Source organism: Acanthisitta chloris, unplaced genomic scaffold, assembly GCF_000695815.1.
Source record: "Acanthisitta chloris isolate BGI_N310 unplaced genomic scaffold, ASM69581v1 scaffold8660, whole genome shotgun sequence".
Lineage (NCBI taxonomy): Eukaryota > Metazoa > Chordata > Aves > Passeriformes > Acanthisittidae > Acanthisitta > Acanthisitta chloris.
Genome location: NW_008653359.1, coordinates 51,088 through 74,477, shown reverse-complemented (window position 1 = coordinate 74,477; position 23,390 = coordinate 51,088). Strand labels below are relative to the sequence as shown.

Below are 23,390 nucleotides of genomic sequence, written 5' to 3'. Positions count from 1 at the left end.
GTAAATTTAACTGCATCTTTATCTTTTATCTGTAATCACAGCCTACTAAATTAGATTTTGAATAGGTGACCAGTTTATGATATACTTCATTAAGGATTCTGTTATGAAATAATCTGTGGATATCACTATGAAAAAATATGACTGTATATAGAAGGATTTTTTAAAACAGTTAGAGAGATTATTTTAAAAAGTCCTGTAACTTTTATATATATGTAGCTGGTCTTTAGACTTACCTTATGGTAAGAGGGAAAATGTTTAGGTTCTCTCAGCTTCAGTGCACATTTCCTGCCTTCTGAGAAGTGAGGGAGGAGCAGTGATTGGCAGTTGTCCTGTAGGTGACAGTCATTGCTACCTGCTTCCCAGTGTAGCTCTTTACTAGCAGGATATGAAAAGGGTTGCTCAGGTTTTATTCTGAAAGGTGACATGACTCTGAATTAGTGTGTATATAGTTGCTCCTGTATCAGCAGTCAGTTATTTGGTTTTGCTTTCTGGGTGGGCTCTGCTAATGGTGTCAAAACTGCATTAGCCATTACAGCAGCTTACCTTGTTTTATCTTCTGTTTGTTAGTCCTATCACACTTTCAGACCTGAGTCCAAGGCTGGAGACCAAAGCTTTTGAGATCAACCCCTGTTTATAAAGTGATTTTATACAAATCAGGCCAATTAGTGCCTCTTTTTACTTCAGTTTCTGTATTAAAAGAAATGAGATTATCTTTACATGCTCCAGTGGGTGATGCTAGGAGAGTTTATATTTGATAAGCACTTTGAAAGGTTCAATTTTGCATTATTTTCTTTGTCTGACCCTTCTCATCAAAGACTACGAGAGGGTTGTTTTTTGCATTGTTGTCTCTGACCTCCCTTCCCCACATTTCCTTCTAAACACAGAGTCAGTATCTTTCTTCCTAAATTATCTGTGAAAACTAGCCTGTAAGGAAGTAATGTCTTACATCAAAGCAAGACGAGCTGAAATCCTACTCTTTTGTTCCCTACATGTGCTTGAGGAGAAAAGGCTGCAAGGAAGTTTTCACTGGAGAATTCTAAGTCAGGAATTTTCTCCTATTCTCACAGCCACAATGAAATAAAAATATGAATCTGATCTTAAGGTTGAGAGGCTAGTACTCTGTGCACTGTCATATGTAGAAGGTCAGGCAATTCTTTATATAAATCCCAGGAACAAAATATGTCATTTCTTCCCTCTGACAACTCTGTCAACTGGGGAGACAACAGATTTTCCTCCATACCATGATGGGTCATTTAATTTACTCATTTACAAGCAGGTGGGTTAAATTGAAAAAAAAACAACAAAACAACCCCAACACCTAACCCAAACAATAAGGTGAAATAATAACATTTTAAAAAACAAATATCATAACCATGCTATGGTGTCACTGGGGGAACAGTTCAAAATGCCTTAATTTTCTGCATCACTTTAATAGGAATCTCATAAGACCAAAATACAGGAAAGAGAGGAAAAAATCCAGATGGATGTATATGGAAATACATTATTTCAGAGTACTGTAAAATTAGATTAAGCAGTGAAAATGGAATCCTCCTACAGTAGAAACTCCTCTTAACAAATCCTAGAAATGTTATCATAAAGAGATCACAATGCTGATATCATAACTTGTGTTCTCACTTATGTCTCCATAAAATTTCTTTATTCCCCAGTACAGTGTAAGGTCTTTCACATTAAAATCCGTTACCTCCTCACAACAAGCTGAGGATTACTATTGAAATTAAAAATAGTGCAGGATTATATGATAGAGAGAAAATTAAATAATATGGTGGATTGACATCAGAAGTTATTGTAATTCTAGCAGTTTTAAGATGGGTCATGAGAGTATTTTTTGCTATTAATTTCCTGGAATTTACTTGGCTCCCACATTAGTAGTATATACTATTTGTCTCCAGTCAAGATTTGCCTCCCATTTTCACGGGTGGAAAAAAAAAATCAGACCCAAAGTAAATATATTTGTTGCTCTTTAAGGACTTATTAAATTGAAGCAGTAAGTTTAGCATAAATGAGGTCCCATCAGGTCATTGTCTTAAAATAATTCTATAAAATAATACAGATATTTAGGTAAAATAGAGCCTTCAATAATAATCTTCCAATTTTTATATTTTGGACTCTAAATGCAATTTATATACAAAAGGACAGATTGAGAATTTGTACAGACCTGCTAGATTGTCATTCATTTCCTGTCAGGTAAGTATCCTCATAGTGTCATTTAATTCTGATTGGCAGCTGTTAGGTGCTCACCCCATCTCATTTCTTCCCTTAGAAAATTGCTCACTTTCGGCTTATTATCTCTCTACACTCTGTATCTCATACTCCTAAAGCAGTCTGGCAGTGTCTGACAGAAGGAAGTTGGAAAATGAGTAGCCTGCAGAGCAAGTCTTCACTCTGAATCTTTCTTGCCTGTTTGCTGTTCCTGCCAGTAGAGCTGCTATTCACAGTGTGAGATGAAGTCTTGATCACAAAGACTTCTGTCAGACGTGTTTGACCTATCACTAGCTAATTGATATCTGATTACATAAAGTTTCTCTCTCCCAAATGAATTGTGAAGAGCTGCTTTGTTTTCCCATTGTGGGTGGGGTTCATTTATTTTGATTAGGTACCTTATCCTTGCTTGGCCCTACATTGCAGACAAATCACAATGGCTTTTGCAGGCTCTTTGACAGCTGCCTGTATTTAGCATTGCAGGTAGATGTACTTCTTTTACTTCTCTATCTCTCTCTCTTTTCCTGCTCTGCCCCTTCCCAACCTCACCCACAAATCAGCCTCTAATATACATTGCATCAGGAGTAATAGGAAGGTTATTGTCTAATTGCTATAGAGACAAATAAGCAGGAAAATACTCAGGCTGGCCTGAACAATGGTCCTGATTTTACCATGTGAGAGCTGATGCAACAGTCAGGACTATGTGAATCTCATAGCAGTCTTTATAGAGGAACCAGCATCAAAATGAAACTGGTTAAGATTGTTTCCTTTGTTTTTAAGGCTTATTTAAGAATGAAAATTGTGAACGATTAAGTCCTCAGAAATCTGAAATTCTGTTACATATGTTTTCTTCAGAAGACTAAAAGGTGTTATTTTTTAGGTTGTGTGTCACCTTTCACAGGTTGCACCTTGATAGCAATAACAGCATATTAAAGATTGATCAGTTTGTTTTCCAAGATTCAAGCCATCCAGTGACACAAAACCTCTTGCTTGAAGAAGCTTCTACAATTCATTTCCATTCATTGCATTAAGTTCATGGGAAATGGAATTCAAGTTATAAGTTGATGAAACTGGTATATTTCATCCATATTTCCCATTTGAATCTTAGAGATTGAATAAGAGAGGAGAAAAGAGAATCAATCATAATGAAAAAATGCAAACATAATGCTTTTGATTTATTTCCTTCTGACTTTTTGGATGTTTTTAATTAATCGTTTTGATAGTGGAGAAAGGTATAATGGCAACAAGATCATGTAGTTCAGCTCTCTGGGCTCACGTTAGATTATACAAAAATATGATAGAACTATGCTGCTGTTAATTGAAAAAAACAGGCATTTTGAATAAGGATCACATATGAATTGGGCCAGCCCCTGAGGAACACCTTTCATCACTCTTTTTCCCTTGGACACTGAGCCATTGACACAAGTCTTTGAGTTTGACCATATGGCCAAATACTTATCCATCAAGCATTCCATCCACCAATTCCAATTTAGAGACAAGGATGTTGTGCAAGACACTGTCAAATGGTTTGCACAAGTCCAGACAGATGATATGTGTTACTCTTCCCTTGTCCACCAACTCCGTAACCCTGTTGTAGAATGTGACCAAATTTGTCAGGCTTATTTAGTGAATAATATTGTCAGGGCATTTAGTGAAACCATTTTGGCTGTTACCAATCACCTTATTTCCCATGTGCCTTAGAATAGTTTCCAGACAGATCTTCTCCATGATCTTGCTGTCCACAGCAGTGAGGCTGACTGACCTGTAGTTCTCAGTTGGACAGTCGCTTGGCAACTTCCTCCTCCAGTTTGCTCAGGGCCTGTAAATGCCTCTCATCAGGACCCATGGACCTGTGCACCTTCAAGTTCCTTAGGTAATCTTGAACCTGTTCTCCTACAGAGGGCAGTTCTGCCTGTCCCTGCCTTCGGCTTCTGTGACTTGAGCATTATGGCTGGAGCACTTGTTGCTGAAGAACAAAGCAAAAAATTTCGAGTATCTCAGCCTTCTCCATGTCCTGGGTAACTAAGCCTCCTCTGTCCTTCTGGAGAGGGTCCACATTTTCCCTAGTCTTCCTTTTATCCCTGACATACCCATAGAAGCTTTTGTTGCTGCCCTTGACCAGATTTAATTCTATCAGGACTTTAGCATTCCTAATATGATTCCTGTCTAGTCAGACAATTTCTCAGTATTCCTCCAAGGCTATGTGTGCATGCTTCCACCCTTCGTAGGATTCCTTTTTGTGTTTGATTTTTTCCAGGAGCTCTTTTTTGAAACATGCAGACCTCCTAGCTATTTTGTCTGACGTCGTCTTTGTCTATACTAAGCAGATCCCTGAAGAGGCCAAATTCTGCTCTCCTGAGCTTCAGAGTGGTGAGTTTACTGTGTGCCCGCTTCTCTGTCCTAAGGATCTTGAGTTCCACATTTTTTGGTCAGCAGCCAAGGCTGTTCCTGAGCTTCCCATTCCCCACTTGCCCCTCTTTGTTGTTAAGAATGAGATCCAGCATAGCACCTCTCCTCATTGGCTCCTATATCACTTAGAGAAGGAAGTTATCATCAATGCATTCCAGAAACTTCCAGGATTGCTTATTTCTTGCTCTGCTGTTCCTCTAGCAGATATCAGGGTGGTTTAAATCTCCCATAAGTACCAGGGCTTCTGAACCTGGGGCCTCTTTTACCTGTCTATTGTGGGACTCATCTGCTTGTTCTTCCTCATCAGGTGGCCTGTAGCAGACCCCCACTATAATGTCACCTACCTCTGCCTTCACTTTAATCCTGACCCATAAACTCTGTTGGCTCTCATGTTGGCTCTTCAACCATCCCCAGAAGTAGCTCCATGAACTCCATCTGGTCCTTGACATAGGTGTCACCCTGACACCCACTCCTTGTCTACTATGTCTGTCCTGCCTGAAGAGCCTGTATCCTTTCATTCCCACACTGCAGTCATAGCAGTCATCCCATCATGTCTTGGCAATGCTGATAAGATCATGGCCCTACAGGCATGCACATGTCTCTAGTTCTTCTTGTTTATTCCCCATGTTGTGTGCCTTTGCACACAGGCATTCACATGGAAGTGAAGAAATTTGTTTTTCTGACACCGCTAATTGCGCAGTAACATTTTTAAAATACAATTCTTCTACTCTTTTTTTTTACATTAAGTATTTTTTTATGTTCTTTCATTCAACTCTCCTCTTTTTTTAATTATTTATTTTGCTTTGCATATTCGATTCTCTTTGGTCTCAGAGTTGAAACCCTGTTTGTACCCGTATTTATAGATTTCAGCCTCTGAGCTAGTTACCTTGGAAACTGTTTAAAGTGCATCTTCATGACTATTTGTTCTATCAAATCACTGAACCACTTTCTTTCCTTGTCCATATTGTTCCTCAAAGCTTGATATTAGCAAGAAGATATGCCTAGCTACTTCTAACTATAACTCCCTTTCTCAGCTACTCACAGGTGACACTGTGCAGTAGGTGCCTGCTCATTTTCAGGTAACCATTAAATATCTACCATATATATTTTTTTTTTCTGCTAAGAGCTGTTACAAGCTGCAAAGTTGCACAGCAATAAGAGGTTTAATGAGAGTCTTTTCAGACCACAGAAATAGTTACTGCCTCCCTTTCTCATACACTCCCCTTTACTGTGATGCAGAGACAGCCAAAGTGAGTATGGTAAAGAAAATTATTTGCCTAATAGCAATGATTATTTTGAGAATGATAGAATAGTACGACTGAAGTAATTTGACATTTCTCAAGATCAGAGTTCTAGTAATATAGGTACAAGGTTGTAGGTTCTTATCCTCATCTGGTCTGAGATGAAATAGCTCTATTGAAATTCTTAGTATCTCAAGATTATTGTTTTGTTTCTGTCTTGATCTCTCCCTGCTTTTCTATCATATTCCACCTCTCTCAAAAATCCTGACAAAAATAGTGATGTGATATTTTATACTGAGAGTGGCAGGCAAGTGGAAAGATGTTTATGAACAAAGGTAAACAAAGAGAATTTCTTTTATGTTAGAGTAAGGTTCAGATTGAATGTGCAAATGAGAGCTTCACCTGTGTACCCTTACTTTTATAGGCAAATGAATTTTATAGCATTCTTTAAATATTTATACATTATTTATAAGCATTGATATAGGCTCTTAAGCTTCATCAAGAACATAAGAAATATCCTCTATTCTAATGGGAGTAAATTGCTCATGAGTGCTTGCTGCTGTGGAGACTCATCATACTACTTTCTGGCTCTCCCTTTCCACCACTTACCTCATCATGTTAAGTTAGAATAAAGAAAAAAGTTCTAATTCACTCCCTTTAGCTGAACAAAAAATTGTGCTATATCAGTATTTTTTCTCAGAATAGATTGCATCTTGATCTATTCAGATGACCTCTAGCTTTCTAGCCATGGGTCACATATTTGAAAGGATAATGACTAGTTTACTTCCAAAGAGTTTCCAAAGGAGATAGTTTCAACCCTCCCAGATGAACTTTCTTGCAGATCATTGCAGATATATAAGGAGATACTAATTTCTGAATAACTTTGAGAAGTGGGCAGAAATGTAAATGGACACAAAGAAGGTGATTTAGCTAGTTCTATATAGCAGACACTGCATATTTCTGAGGATCTTTGAATATAAGTGCCAGCGTTGTACAGATTCACTGGAGACAGTATCCATCAAATCTTAAGAATTGTGTTGCAAGGTTGCAATATCTTCTATTGGAAGTTTTATGATGCTCTTCTAGGTCCAAAATGCCTATTTCTTTAACTCTTGTATAAAATACAGAAGGCTCTAGAGAAGCTACTACATAGTAAGGGCTACATATGTCAAGACTAATCATTTAGTCCTACTTAAATTCAGTGTTCCATCTGGGATCTGTGAGAAACATATGATAAAAATAAAGACACACAGAAATACATACATATGTATGTATATACACACAAAAACACAGTGAGGGATGTATCTATATCTGCATAGAAAGATATATGGAGAGATATACAGTTCTAAATGACTAAGGATTGGTTAATTTTGGGATTTGGGAACTGGTAGGAGTATTGCAATGAAGGAAAGAATGCAACCATACAGAAAAATGGTTGAAGATAATCTTGATATTCAAAGAGTTTGGCTGTTTATATGCTCTACTTAAAACTGTTTCTGGAGTTCACCTCTTCTTTAATGAGAAGAAACAGTGGTTCTGAGTGTCAAGGACTTCTTTGCGTGAACGTGACTAGTGACTTAGAAGTGGAGGTGTTGGCAGGATTTTGGGGACTGTATGACAGCAACATATTGATTGTCATTTTAGACTGATTTTCTTGCCCTGAAGAAATATTTTGGATACCAAAACATGTTCCTCCCACTGGATTTCTGAGAGAGGCAAAATCTTAACTGTCATGGATAGACTGTTTTGGAGAAAATGCAAACCAAAGTAAATATTCCATTCATGTTAATTTGAACATTGTATAGAGTTTCATAGCAGGTTTTTATTTTTTTACATTTTTTTAACCTTAGCTTAAACAATTGAGTTTAAATTTATAAAAACATAAATTATTAAACTCCATCTCACCTTCCAAATAAAATGAAAACTCAAAACTAGCCGTAGAACACCTTTAGAAGGCTTCTATGTTTTTCAGTTCAGATATTTTTTCCTGCAGAAAAGCTGATCAGATTGATTTTTCTCTAAGAACATTTGATATTTCAAAAACTTTGCAGGAAGAAAAATCCACTGAGTGTTATTCAAATTGATAACTTAGAAGGTGTTTTTCAATTGTAGGCATGAAAACTAAGGATGCATCAAAGAAATTGTGGTAGGTGATTTCAGAAAAAATGCCTTATTCCAAGTCTAGATGTACCTAGACAGACAGATACTACTACTTCCATGTAGTACTTCTGTCAAGACAACTGAAGTTCTTCTATTGCTTAGAAGAGAGAATCAGTGAGTAAAGAATGTTCACACACTTGTGTTTCCATAAATACAATTATTTTTCAGTAGTTCTAAGCCTTCTTTCAACTTTCAGTTTGAGTGCCTGACTGTCTTATTCTGATGACAAGTTTTCAAGCACAGTACAAGACAAACACAGACCTTTTAGAGTGGCTTCAGAGGAGGACCTCAAAAATGATCAAAAGGATGGAGCACCCTTCCTCTGAAGACAGGTTGAGTGAGTTGGAGTTGTTTAGCCTGGAGTAGAAAAGACTGAGGAGACTTTCAATATTCAAAAGGAGATTATAAGAAAAACAGAGACACATTTTAGCGGGGCACAAGAAAGAATTTTTTGTGATAAGAGACAGTGGAACAGGGTTTCCCAGAGAAGCTGTGGGTAATCAAGGTCAGTGAAAGAGGTCCCCTGTACAAGGAAGGAAAGTTGGACTAGTTCTTAGAAGGTCCCAACCCAAACCATTCTATGAGTCCATGAGACGTGTAAGTTTTTGATATTCTGCAATGGGAAGATAATATTGTCCTCACATACAACTCATCACAGATACAGAATGCCTATAGAAATTTCCTTTTTGAGTATCAATACAAAATTTAAGCAATGAGTGCAATATATACACAACATCTGAAACACCTTACAGGTATTCCATTTGTTTTGGATAGTAATTTTAAGGGCACAGCATTTTCTGCAAATGTCTGAAAGTTTAATTTTCTCTTAGAAACTGAAGATCCTGAAACATTGGAAAAGAAGCATAAATTAATTTATTCAGACACAAGTATTAAAAGACGATAGCTTAAGTATCAGTTTTTGAGGGATTATTAGAATCCAGAGAAATAAATAGAAATGAAGTGTAACTTGCAGGGTGTTTAGAGAACATTTTTTAAAAATAAGATTGATTCAGTGAGCTGGTGCATTTTATATCCATTGATGAATGGGATTTGTTAGATTTCTTATTGTCTTTCCAGGCATTGCATATTTGTATTAATGGATGATAAAAGCAAAGAAGTAGACTAACTTATAACATGTAAATCAGTCTAGGACAGCTGTGTAGAGAGTAAGAAATAGCTTAATCATTGTCTTCAAGGAGTTCAAAGGGTTGATCCCAAAGACAAGTAAATTTATGCATGAGCTCGTATTAGTTCCTTCTCCATCATTTGATACTTGAAGTAAATGGGCTGCCCTGCAATCAAGAAGAAAAGGTACTGCACTGCAGCTATGGTATTTGGTATTGCTTAGATAAAGCCTGTTTAAAGAGGGAGAAAATAAGATTGCCTTAAGCCTCTTGTCAGCTTGCAGTCTGAAGTAAATACATACATATCAAAAAAGACTCAAAGGAAATAAAAAAAATGAAAATGGAAAAATAAGCTGGTCAAAGCAAATGCTTAACATATCTCCACTTTAGGCATTAATCATACTATACGTGAGTGAGGGTCAAATCTGTTGAGGTGAACCAGGAGTATTTTGATGCAGGCAAATGGAAAAACACCCAGTAAAGTGAGTGATTTAAAAGAGATAGAGATTTTTAAAGCGAAACATAAAGGTCACTAAATCCAGTTCAGATTGATAAGGCACAGTGGGCAAGTTTTAAAGACAAGCACACAAGTCTTGAGTATCAAGATAACATTTATTTTTTTCCTAATCAATAGGAAGAGAGCTAAGAAAAATTCTAGAGAAAGATCAAACAGAACTATGAAAACTTGGTTTTGAAAAAAGAAACTGGGTTTCCTCAGACCGATTTTAGTAAATTTGCTGCAGAAAAAAAAAGAAAGTTTTTCCATTATTTGCTTTTACTCATATGTTGGGGGCAGGAGGGATGCTGCTTTGTTTTTGCAAAATGTTAGTAATCTAACATCTGCAAACAGCAGAGGAGCTGGAATTAAAATAGGAAAGAGTATAGTCTAGGCCCAAGTCATTAAACCTAGAAAAAAAACCCCAGTGCAGTGATAAAAGATAGAGATAAGTGCTTATTTTTTTTACTTGAAGATGTAAGCAAATATTGGTGATATTGGGTCCCATGCAGACTCATTCATGACCTGGATGGTAGGACAGAGTGGACCTGCAGCAAGTCTACAGATGATACAAAACTGGGATGAGTAGTTGATAGACCAGATGGCTGTGCCACCATTTAGAGGAACCTCAATAGGCTGGTGCAATGGGCAGGCAGGAACCCCATGCAGGTTAACAAAAGAAAATGCTAAAAACCTGATGCATTAAATTATTTAGCCTGGAAGAAAGAAAGGTTGGGTGTGGTGAATGTAGACTGATGTTTGCAAATAATCTGATGGGAGGGTGCAAAAAAGATGGAACCAGACACTTATTGGTTGGTATTCAGTGAAAGAAGACAAGGCAGTGGGCACAAATTGAAATTAGAGAATTTAAACAAGCAAAGCCTACTTGTACTGTGAGGGTCAAGCACTGAAATATGTTGCCAAGAGAGACTGTAGAATCTCCACCCTTTGAAATATTCAAATGCTGGACAATGTCCTAGACAGTATGCTCTATTAGACTTTCCTTGGAGCAGGATTTTGGGCTAAATGACCCCAGAGGTTCCTGCCAACCTCAACAGTGCTGTGATTCTGTCATTGCTGTTGTAATTTGGGGCATTGTAATATGTGCCATCCACTCACAGAGCAGGAACTAGCCTCCATAGTTTTATTCTCCATGCATGTTCTATGTCCATTTGAATTAATCCATCATAAATGGGCCTTGCTTAGAAGAAATCTGCAAAAGAGAATTAGGGAAGGGAGTAGTGATTGCATTAATAACACACAATGAACTGAGTCTCCCTTCCCTTACCAGCTCTGGTGTCAGCTGTATTTCTCCTGGAATAGAAGATGAGCCATTTCAAATTTTTTGGCACTCCTTAACTCAAGCTAGACTATATTTTAAAGGGTATGACTTTGTGCTGATTGTGGTTGGGGTGCTATTAAATTTCTACACAGTAGCAGGTATGGGACTATGGTTTGGATTTGTGCTGAAAACAGTGTTGATAGCACAGGAACATTTTCTCCACTGCTGAGCAGTGCTTGCACAGAGTCATAGTCTTTTCTCCTTCTCACCCCACCCCACCAGTGAGTAGACTGGGGGCAGAAAAAGGGTTGGAAGGGCACACAGCCAGGACAGCTAACCCCAACAAACCCAAAGGATATTCCACACCATATGGCATCATTCTCAACCTAAAAAGCTGAGGGAAGAACAAGAAAGAGGAGTAATGTTTGGAGTGATGGTGTTTGTCTTCCCAAGTAATGTGCATGATTGAGCCCTGTTTTCTGGGAGATGCCTGAACACCTGCCAGCCTGTGGGAAGAGGTGAATGAATTCCTTGTTATGTTTACTTGTGCACACAATTTTTGCTTTACCTGTTAAACTGTCTTTGTCTCAACTCACAAATTTTGTCACTTTTGCTTACAAGTCCCATTAGGGTAATAATTAATAGCAAACCAAACCAGAATAATGATGCTGTATGATTATGCAACCCTGGAGTAAGAAGAGCAAATAAGTTACTGAGATTTTCTTTATTCTTACACATTGCTCAAATGAGAAAATCAAATAGAGATTAATTATCATGCAAATAAAATGCTATAGTTATAGTTTATATATATAATTTTTGTGTGTGCTTTTATTTGGTATGACCTTAGACTTAAAAATTTTCTAGTTATATATTTGGATTTTTTAAAAAACAAACAACCATAATATCTGTTTACTGTCCATTCTTGTTGGATAAAGATAGATATAGAATATATTTGCTAGAAAACCCCAATCCTAGAATTATGGCAAATACTGCCATGATCTCAAAAGACAGAGTGGGCTAATTGACAGATTTTGTCACATCTGTCATGGTGAACATGAATATACTCTTCACAGAGATCTTCAAAATATTGTCACCTTCCTGAAAGGTTCGGTGCAACTTTGTCAGATAAACATAAAAGAAAATCAAATTACAAGAACATAAATGCAAATTAATAAGATTATAGTACTTGTCCCCATTTGAGAAATGACATTGAGTGCATAGTGTCGATGCACATTACTGAAGTTAACTATTGCTAAGATGAAACCTGAAGTAGAAATAGACAGGAAACTATTTCCTTATTTGCCCCCAAAATTTCATCCACTTCACCAAGCTGGGTGTTGCTTGTACTGGCAATGCCTTGGATGCTTTTCTTGGCATAGGCAGAGGAAGCAGGTTTGGTGTGTTGCTACAACACATTTCCCAACACAATGGCTTTTAAACTCATAGATGATCTCTTCAGTCCTATCTGTGAGTAGTGAAAGGGTCAACCATAGGGTCACTTAAAACAATATTGCCACAATAACAAATTTACCATAGCATTTGTAAAGTGCTAAAATCCAGCCACCAGCACTATCAGTGCAATTGTTTATTTTTGTCAAACCATGTGGAAACTAGAGAAATATAAGTGATATTGGTATACAATGTAGAATGAATTCTATTACATTTCTGTGCTTTCACTTTATTTTTGGTTTTATTGCCAATTTTTTTCTGTCTTATGTAATATATATGAACTGCAGAGCATCAGCCATAGAATAATGTTATTAGCCTTTCCTATTGAAATTTAATATATAATTAGTTATTATTTATTGAAGGTTTCTAAAAGAGTTATTAATAAATTTGTTTTCCATACAATTCCCTAGACTGGAATTTTCTGACTTTTCATAAATAATTTAATTAAACCAGCAAAATAGGGAATAAAGTCAAACACTATAGTCCCAGGTTTTCTTATTATTTGGAACTGCTCAGCAGAATTACTTGGTATCATCCTGAAAAGGTTGGCTTCTTTTGGTAAGTAGATTAGCAAAGATAATATTATAAATTTAGCTAAATTTAACTTAATGGATGCTCCAGCTACATGAGAAATTATGTTTCCCATTAGCTTTGTAGAACTTTCTTAGTCTTCAAAAGCTATAGCACATCTCTGTTAAACTCCATTTCCAGATGTGTTTACACTGCCTGTACTCAACTATTACAGATGTCCAAATTGCAGTAGGCAAATAAACACATTAATTTTATCTTACTCTAACTTTTGGTATATGATTTTATTGGGACTGTAATTTTCTCCATCACCTTTGGTAAGCTGGGTAGGGGCTCTATGTATATTTAAAACTACATCTTGTAACTCTATTATTGTCCATATTTTCTGTAGAGATCACTAATGAAAACATGCTAATTCATTTATACATGTAGATAAATATCTCATGATGTATGTATGCTTCAGGCACCAGTTTGGCTGAAGAGTTCCTATGTCTTTTACTGTAACATTGAACTCCAGACCTTTTAGATTTATTTTTTTTTAAATTTCTCCATTATTGGAGGAAAGCAGCTTCTTAAGTGTTATGTTGCTTATCTCCTCAAGTATGTTGTTTAGGAGACTACAGGTGTTTAACGATAAAACTGCCAGAATTATTCCAAGACCTGACAGATTTGCTAACAAACAAACAGTTCTGATCAGTCTCCTACCACTCCTTTATACCTTTGATATGAACCACATATGGCATCAATCCTGTTTGCCTAAATTAACTCCAATTTTCTAGTCACCAAGGTCAGAAAAGTATAGAGAAAGACTCAGCTGTTCTTAGCTAGCACATATGGTCCAGTGTTGTTGGTAATTTACTTACTATAAAAAAAAAAGTACTGAATGCTAAACCCAAATCCCACTGCATAGTACCTCAGTGGTGGCTTATGCTAATCTATAGTTGGCAAATGTTTTCACAAGAGATATTTTCTGAAGAAATACTTGAAATTATTGGCTGTTTTGGATGTAAAGAGCTTTGTTAGGTCTGTCAGTAGAACCAACAGCTGAAATTCTTTTGTGGGAGAAAACCTCCAATAATCTGTGCAATTAGGCTGATTTTGATGACTACCTCTATTACAGGTAATATTTAAAGTAATATTTGTGAACTTCATGCTCAGTTCCAATGATGAAACTATGAATTCACTGCTTTTGGAAAAAGAGGTTGCTTTTGGATAGAGTGCAAATGAGGTATGAAGTTTCATACATGCATCTTGTATCTGAGAACAGTCAGAGTGAGCAGAAGAGAGTTTATCTTTGCAAACATCCAGGATATAGGATCTGCTTTAGAAACAGATAAAATTTGCTTAATGTCTTATTCCTACTTATAAAGGAGGAAACCTACAAAAGTGTGAGAAATATCAATTTTGTCATCTTCCACAGTATTTTATACCCAGAACTCTTGTGATGTTAGCTATAATTCAGCAGAGGACTATAAATCATTCTGGTAGAAAAGGCAAGAAAGTTTTCTGAAATCCATTAGTGATTTAGGAGCTACAAAGTCCTTACTTACTTCCAGGTCAAAGATGCTAGCAAAAACTTCTTTCAATAGCATTAAGGTTTGGGGTTCATTTTAACCATAAATTGCTTGAAATATTTAACATTTACTCAAAATCTGTTTTTTAAAACAAAAAGTCAGCACAATCAGGGCAAGAGTAAAAATGTCTGTCCCTGAGCACTGCATTTTTCATTCCTGGTAGCTCTATTCTTGGCAGAAACACCTTTCCTACCTTTTTTCATTTGTGCTCTATGGACCATGAAAACTGCTGTTATGGAGGAGAGAACACTGTATGCATTAGTTATATTGTTTTTATGCTGACACAACAAAATCTCAATTGTCTGGTTCACTTAGGGGGTTTCAGGCCTCAGCAGTTCTGAAAAAATGGGGGTGGGGGGAAGAAGAAATAAAAAAGGAGAAATATAGTGCCCTGAGGTCAGAGGGTTAGAGTGGATGAGACCAGTCTGGTGAAAAGAAGAGTGTCTTTTTTTTTCCTTTGATGACTGAGAAGAAGCAAGTCTAAAAGTTCTAACAGTTATTAGGAGACAATGAAGAAAATACAGTACTACAGAGATTTTCATAAATAGTTGCTGAACTGTTCAGAAAATTAGATAATACTCAGAAGATTACTTAAATTGACCATTTTTCTGTTGGGTGACAGGGGACAGCTAAGCTGATTTAAGTCAGGTCTGCTGTCCAGGACAGGTGGGGGAATGGACAACATTTCCCATATACTTAGGATGCTAATGATTAGCACTATGCTCTGTAAAATCTATGCCTTTTCCATAGCAATGGTTCAAAACTGTGCACTACACTTCTCTCAATGCACAGTATGGAATATCTCTGGCATCATATCATACTATGGAGGCATCAGGTGCAGTTATGTAGTTAAGATCAAATCATAATGTGCTCAGCTATGTTGAAATTGGTAATTATACTGCTTCTGCTGCCTCAAAAAACAGCACTTGCTTTTGGAGTGTAGAATTAGCTAAGGCTCATGAGAAACTAGAAGTTATTTCAGTCACTAAAGCAAATTTAAATGTATTATATGAAACTAAATATCTGCAAACAAGACATGTTGTGATACTGTGTAAAGATGAAATATTAATAAGAACTGATAGATTTTATTCTTATTACTGCAGCAAATTCTGATATTTATCATTATTTCCATATATTACTGTTTAGCTCAGAAGTCCCAGTGACGGATCATTGTCGTCCACTTCAAAAACATTGAGTTGTTCAGGGAAAATAGTACATATTCCAAAGAATTCAGATTCATATTAAGACCTGGGAGAGGTGTGGCATTGTACACAGATCTAACTTACAGAAACAATAAAGTATACAAAGTGCACAACAGAATAAACACATCATCAGTCATTGCTAGCTATCTGAACAGTAGCTATCAGCCTTTACATATTTTCATTTGGTGACAGTTCAAGCAAGTGAACAGTCTATTTATGTTTATTTACAATTTATTTTCATTTATGCAATTGTTCAAATTCTTTCAGGTAGCCTTAGATTTGAATTTTCCTGTATGTATAATGCTTCAGGAAAATCGCAGAATTCCTGAAATATTCTTTACCATAGGCTGTTAGTTTGTTCTCTCAATTTTAAACTTGTCATACTTCAACCTTCTGATCATCAGATCACTCTCCAATTTTAACATCTCTCTTTGAACTCAGAGGACTATAACTGGACACAGCCTTCATGATGTGACTTGACAAGGGCCAAGTACTGTGGATTAACCACATCCCTTATTCCTTTGGCTAGAGTCTTGCTGATATGGCCTGCAGTTTGCTTTCCTGCTGCAAGGATGGGTTGCTTACTTTCTTAAATCTCATGCAACTCATGTTATGCTAATTTTCAAAGTCTCTTCTTGTCTACCTGCATGGTAGTTCCTTCGTTCAGTGCTTTTTTCTCACCTCTCTGATTTGTGTCATCCACAAACTTGCTAAGGGTGTCTTCAATACCATTTTCCAAACTGTTTATAAAGATCATGAATAGTATCAGGTCCTGGACTGAGCCTTGAGGTACTTCACTCTTAACAAGATGCCAATCTAGCCTAGAGGTATTAACTACCATTTTTCAAGATCAACATCTCAACCAGTTCTCTAACTGTAGCCACTCCATCTGCCCAGTCCTTATCCTTCCATGCTGTCATCAAGGATGTAGTGAGACATCGCACTGGACACTTTTCTAAGGCTCATACAGATTGGTGTTTATGAAATCTCTTTTCATATGTCATTCTTTTAGTCAAAGTACATAAGCAATGAGCTTGGTGAAGTCATTCAGAAGTGACATTGCATAGACTGTGTATTGCAGAAAGTCAGAAAGAATGAGCATAACTTTTCCTTTGGCTTTAAAAGAATCCATGAATTAAACAACTTTAAGAAAAAGGGACTATGTCCACCAAGCATGCATGCCATGCTCAGGAAAACAAAAGTCACATAACTGTTATAGGCAGTATCATAAATGGAAAATAATGTAGTAGGATTGGGAGTCTCTGGGGTTTTTTTCTGACGTAATGATCACGTAGGATTGGGAGTCTCTGGGGTTTTTTCTGATGTAATGATCATCATGGTTTAATTCTTACATGGTAGAGAGTGCTTTCATAAAATAGATAACTGGGGTTGCTGACATTATTTAACTTAATTTTTCTCTAAATTTAATCCTAATTACCTTTAATCTTTCCTCAGTTACTAACACCCTCTTTTGTGTTTAAATATTGCATGGGCAAAAGAAAAGCTGAAGAATTTTCTGTGACACCCAAATGCTCTTAGAACCCAAGAAAGAAGTTGTAATTGGTCATTAAAATAAATATCTCTATTATTGGATCTGTAATTTTTCCTTAGTAGGAAAATATTAGAATTTGCCTGGTATATTTTTACTGTGCATTTATCCACTCTTGATTTGTATGATGAGGTCTGCTTCCCTGTCCTTTGATCCTTGTTTATTCTGGCATTTTTTCAACATCCTGATATTTTTCTAACCTTGTGCTCCAGAGTCCCACTGCTCAGATATTTGTCTTTCCTAGCCAGTGCATGAGGATAGAGCAGTAAGTAACACGTTACTGATGATGATTCATTCTGTTTCCAGACTTGTATTTGTACATAGAATTAGATGATGACTAACTTAGAGCCTTTGCCATGTTTCCATTTGTGGTCCCAGACATGCACAGTTATCTTCCAAAGATCTTTAATTTATGATCACTGAGTAGGACACTGACATTACCCTCTGAATGTCATTGTGAGAGCTTCCATTTTATGCATCAGGTAGACAAGTGTCTAGATTTGCTTAATCTTTTCATTTCCATCTTTCCTGTCAGTTAGTTGCCTTTTTTATATTCCAGTGAAATTCAACTGATGAAAAGCATAGGCAGCTCTCTCACTACTCTGCATTGTCTTTAGCATTACCGAGGGAACACAAGCATGATAAATCATGTCATCACAAGTTATCTTACACAGAGATCATTTCTGGTTGATTTCAAGTTAGGTTGGATTTCCAGACAGTGATTTCCAGTTAGATGAAACAATACAGTGAACTAACCCAGATAAAATAATACACTGCATCGATGGAATATAGAAGTTGATTAACCAAATTGATTTGCACACAGTGAAAGAAGATGGAAACATAATGTAAATTGCAGCATCTGCTTCTAACAGTATGAATGATAAAGTCATACCCACAAGAAGCAATATGCACATATTGGAGTGTCATTCTCTTTAGTTCAATGTCAAATAGGCTCCTGATGCTTTTGATTGTTCTGGCTTCTTGATTTTCATCGTTGAATCTGCTGAGTAGTTTGCCAAACACAGGGAAACTCTTCGTGGTTGTATTTTTCTGAGTCAAGTGTTGGAAGTTTATTAATTAATTTTGAGGTAAAACATTCTCTGTTGTACATGGGAGTGATCTGCCAGCACAAGAAAACTGAGACATCACTCTGCACTTTTGATCACCCTTGTTAGCTCTACTGTTGTGAGCCATGCACACTGATATTCTAGGGTTTGTGTTATCTTCTACAGTCCCATTAATCATGTGGAGATCTCTTTAATATTTTTGTGCTAATTATCCCAGTAAATGAGCTGTCCTGTGCAGGAGACTTGTCCAATTTTGTTGATGATCTTTTCTCCTTTCTTTTCAATACTAGCTGTGGCTTCATCCCAGCTGGTTAAATCAGTCATCATAACATGAGCACTCTGTCCTTTAGAGGATATAGTATTTTTTTCATATGCTCTAATGCTTCAGTAGAGAGCATCCATTCCCCTGGCTATCATGTTTTGATCCTGGAGTTTAGATTTTTTTTCCCCAAGCAAAATATGGAAATGCATATGTATTACAGTTCATTCATTCTTTATTTTTTATTATATCTCATTTGGCTTTTTCATTTGTTTTCTTTTGTTTTCTTTTTTTTTTTTTTAACATGTGTCAGCAATGTGTACCTAACCATTTACTAAAATTATTTTTTTCTGCCAATGTTTTGTATTGCTCAGATTATTTATAGTGGCTAAAATGTTTACTGGGATAAAGATTGTGTAACAAAAGAATTAAAGACAGATTCTTGGTATAATTTTGAAAATATTGAATGAAATTTTTTCTAGCCTTTCTGTATTACACAATAATTTCAATTCCTACAGAGTTGATGTGCATTGCTTAAAGAATATTATGCTACATTGCAATATTAAGTGCTTGCAAGAAAAATTTGATTTAAAAAACAAACCCTGTGAGGGGAAACCATGGTCTTCTCTATCCTATGTATATCCTGAAGAAAAATTATTCCCCCTTTCATTGTTTCTAAAATCTTTTTCAATCAGCCACAGACTATATTCAGTATAGAAACAAAGTGTATAATGCAGAGCCCTAAAAATCTCCAGTTTCGTTAGCATTGACACTGGAGTTAGTTCAAATGCTCAATTTGCTAAGTCCCCAGGCAGAGTGAAATAACTCTTGGATTGTATCTCAGCAGGGGGACAAAGTGATCTCTTTTTTCTAAATAAATGTTCATTTTATTCCACATACACTGCTAATTCTCCTCTGGGGCAGAATTCCTGGCTGTCATTCAGCTGAACTTTAGAGAGGTTTGTAGTATCAATCTTTGTTTAGTATTTCCACCAGAGTTGATGGCAGAATTGTGTTTAAGGTTGACATTAAAAGAGGAAAGACTTCTTAAGAAGTCTGATAATACTAGTTCTCATGCTGTATGTCTACATTTTATTTATTTGGCAGGATTTAACCTTACAGAACATTTTCTGATACATCTTGAGTTTGAGACGTTACTAAACAGATGGGACAAATGTGATATAAAATGTTCAGTACTTGTAATACCTTCAGGTTATTCAGTCATTATGATCTCTTAAACATTGTATTTGACAAAAATGACAAAAGGTAATTATCTATCTTTTAAAGCAACTGAGGTGAAAAAAAGGAAGAAATTCATCTGTAGCTGCACAGCATCATTTCCTTCCAAACTACAGACTCCTTTCTTCCAAATTACTGATGCTTTTCCTACCACAACAGTTCTTTGTATTCTGGGAATATAAAATCAGAAATATTAGTTTTTAGGACTTTCAGTGGTCAGTTTCTGAAAGGCAAGCTAGTATTAGTGTAACCAATGATGCTCAATGATGCATCATTAGGTTAAGTCTTACCTAAAATGTTTCTCCAATTACTTTTGCAGTGTATCATGGATAAAACATTAGCTACCCTCACCCTCACAACCGTTTTCTCTATATATTGCCACCTGTAAGCCCTTTGGCTACTTCAGGTTGGCACCCTGTGCGTTAGGTTTTCAGAACTCCCCAGCAGAGTGATGGAAATAAGAGTGAAAATTTAAATTGTATCAAAATCCATAAATTCTCCTATAAAATTCAATAACATTACTGATGAACTTGGCTACAGTGAAACTCTTGATATTTTTTCACTGACTTCTAATATTTGTAGCCCTTCATCCTACGTAAAAATATATAAACAATAAAAACCAAATAAACAACAGATATTGTACATTTTTTGTGAGAATCTGTCCCAGTGTTTTGTTTTGCACAGAAAAGATGAGAGATGCAGATGAGATGAAAGGCACAGGCACTTTTAGAAGAATGCCTTGGTAAAACTTAACACATAGTAAAATCTAATAAGATGTGCAGGCCGAGAATTTGCTTTGTCTTACAAGCATATTATTCTTATTCATGTTGCATCCAATATTTGTCTTTCAGAAATCCAAAATCTCCACTTATGACAAGATGTGGGCCTTCATGAGTAGCAGGAGGCAGTCAGTACTTGTCAAAAGTAATGAAGAAGGTATCCAACGTGTGCTTACCTCTGATTATGCATTTTTAATGGAGTCAACAACCATTGAGTTTGTCACACAGCGGAACTGTAACCTAACGCAGATTGGAGGCCTGATAGACTCCAAAGGTTACGGCGTTGGAACTCCCATGGGTAGGTGATATGTCAACCATTTGTTCTCTGTTCATTCATTTTTGTTGCTGCAGTAGCATAGTCCAGTATTCTGATGCTTACCCTACCTTGCTAATATTTTTACTCATCTCTTTTGTCCACCTGGGGAAAATATTACATATTTTGTCAATGTTTATGGATTTTGTTGTATTTTCCAAAGTGAACACAGTAGTTACTTTATCTAAAGTTGGATGTTTCCATATTATAAGTTTCTCTTACATGGTGCCTTCCATACATTCAACAACAACAACAATACTTTTACCGTACTTTATTTTATAAATAAATGTTTTAAACGTATTGATCTCTGTCTTTAGAGAATGAGGTCCTAGTAGTGCAAAGCTTGCATCAGCAAATGGGGATGATGCTTCTATAGTGAGAGGGCTAATTACTGAGATTGTTAAAAGAGGAAGAAAGATTCCATACCATGCCACAGACAAAACAAATATTGAATTAACCCTGTGGGAATATGGCTTTGCATGGCAATTTCAATCTGGTAAATATTTTTCAGGTCAAGTGTTCTTTACTAAGTACAAAACTTTAGTTGCAAGATTCAAAGCCTGCTGCAGTTAATAGTTTGGCTCCTAAAATCTACAGGATGGGATTCAGCAAGCTACTGACTGCAGTGATTTTTGAAGGACATGAGCTCAGGATCTGGCTTTAGATTTCAGAATAGATGAGAATAGAAAATGATGTGACACAAAGACTCTGTCAGTACTGCACAGTGATCCTACTTAATACTCTAAGATCATTCTGCCAACTTCTTTCTAAGGCTAAAATTTATGTAAACTTCTAAGAATAATTTTATATTTTGTGATTGATGTGAATATGTTTTATGTTTTCTCAGATAAGCCTTACATGTGGTACTGATTTAATGTGTGTTAGCAGTATACACTAAATCACTTTGAGAGTTGTGTCCAGTCCTTTAAATCAAGCACATGGTAAGGAAGGTTAAGAAGTAAACTTTACAGGAATATCTTGGATAAAGAGATATATAGTCTTATCAAATACAGATTTCTCTATAGGTTGTAAATATTCACTACTACTTCAATAACACCTTTGTAATTTTCATTATATCAGTAATTTGCTATGAAATGGACACCTGCTGAAGGAATGATGATTCTTTTCACTCTGCCTTTGAACAGTCAGTTGTTAGGAATCTAGTTTTGATCCATAACAATTTTTTGAATTTGTTCTATTGTGGCTCTTTTATTGCTGAATATATTCTGGTACGTGACAGAAAGGACTGCAATTTAGTCCTACTGCTCTCCTTGGCTTCTCGTATTTTCTGATATATAGACCTTTTGTTATTTTGAGGGTGAAAACCACCTTCCATTTAGATTTAGTATGAGGGAAATTAAATTTTAGTGATCGTTTAAAATCCTTGAATAATCTGCATGAAAATTTGTACAGCATCCAAAGCATGCCCTAGAAATCTGAGTGACCATGGAAACACCAAAGTGATAGGAATCAGAGAGACCAAGCTACTTTAGAAATTATTTTGCTTATGTGTAAGTCCTAGAAGCAGCATAAACCCTCAAGAAAATAGTTGAAAAACAATCATAAATCCAGAATGTGTAAGTCCTAGAAGCAGCATAAACACTCAAGAAAATAGTTGAAAACCAATCATAAATCCAGTAACAGTATTGTAGAGTTTAAGTTTAGAGGAAGAAATGTTGGATGCAAAGAAGCAAGGAAGTAAGCCATCTTTTGGTCTTTGCCCCCTAGCTCATTTGGAGAGAGGAGGCACTATGCATGCACTATTTCTTCACTACCTTTGAGTCATATCAAAGTCATTATTTGGCTCTTATTCATCTGCAACATTCGAAGGAATAACAAATTATCTGTGTCAAGAGAAATAATAGTGCTGTTCAAGGGGATATGGTGAGCTGACAGTTGTCTTGAATCAAGAGGAAACAAATAGAGGACATACCTGCAGGAACCAGACCTCACCAAAGAATGTAAAAGAAGAGTTGAAACAGTGTTAAAGTTAGCAAAAAAAGTTGAGGTAAGATCTGAAGGAAAGGTCAGAGCTTCATCAAGGGAAATGGAACAGCACCTAAGATAAGATGTAAAGTAAGGTTTTTCACAGAAGAAATGAAGGCAGAACAAAACAGCATCTGGGCTTTTCCCAGAAGAGCTAAGAATAAGAGATTAATCCAATATTTGGGCAGTATCTATAAAATGCTATCAAAAGAACTAACATTTATAATGGGTTTGTATCCTATGTATTAACTGTGCAGTCTCAGAGGAAAGAGACCAGGCAGCCTCCACTAAAATAATGCTCTATGCTAGCACATACATTCGAAAGAAAACCTTATGAAGAAGCATATCCATAGTGTCAGAATAGTTTTTGTTAAATGTATTGCTTTACTGAAGCTAAAACAGGCTTAGAGGGTAGTGGATAATGCAAAATATTCTCATGCATTATAGCTAATCTCATTTCTGCAGGAAAGATATTCTGGAGTCTTTAAAAGTACTTATGACATGGTTAAATCT

General features: G+C 36.2%; 1 protein-coding gene across 1 annotated transcript in view; it reads left to right on the top strand.

The window, feature by feature from the left end:
- LOC103807919 (glutamate receptor ionotropic, kainate 2) overlaps positions 1-23,390 on the top strand; it is a gene marked incomplete at its 5' end in the record, with an annotated part of 147,340 nt that overhangs the window by 95,660 nt on the left and 28,290 nt on the right. Inside the window, one exon of the mRNA XM_009080674.1 lies at positions 20,651-20,876. Coding sequence (XP_009078922.1) covers positions 20,651-20,876 — 226 coding nt within the window. The remainder of the gene's footprint in view (positions 1-20,650; positions 20,877-23,390) is intronic.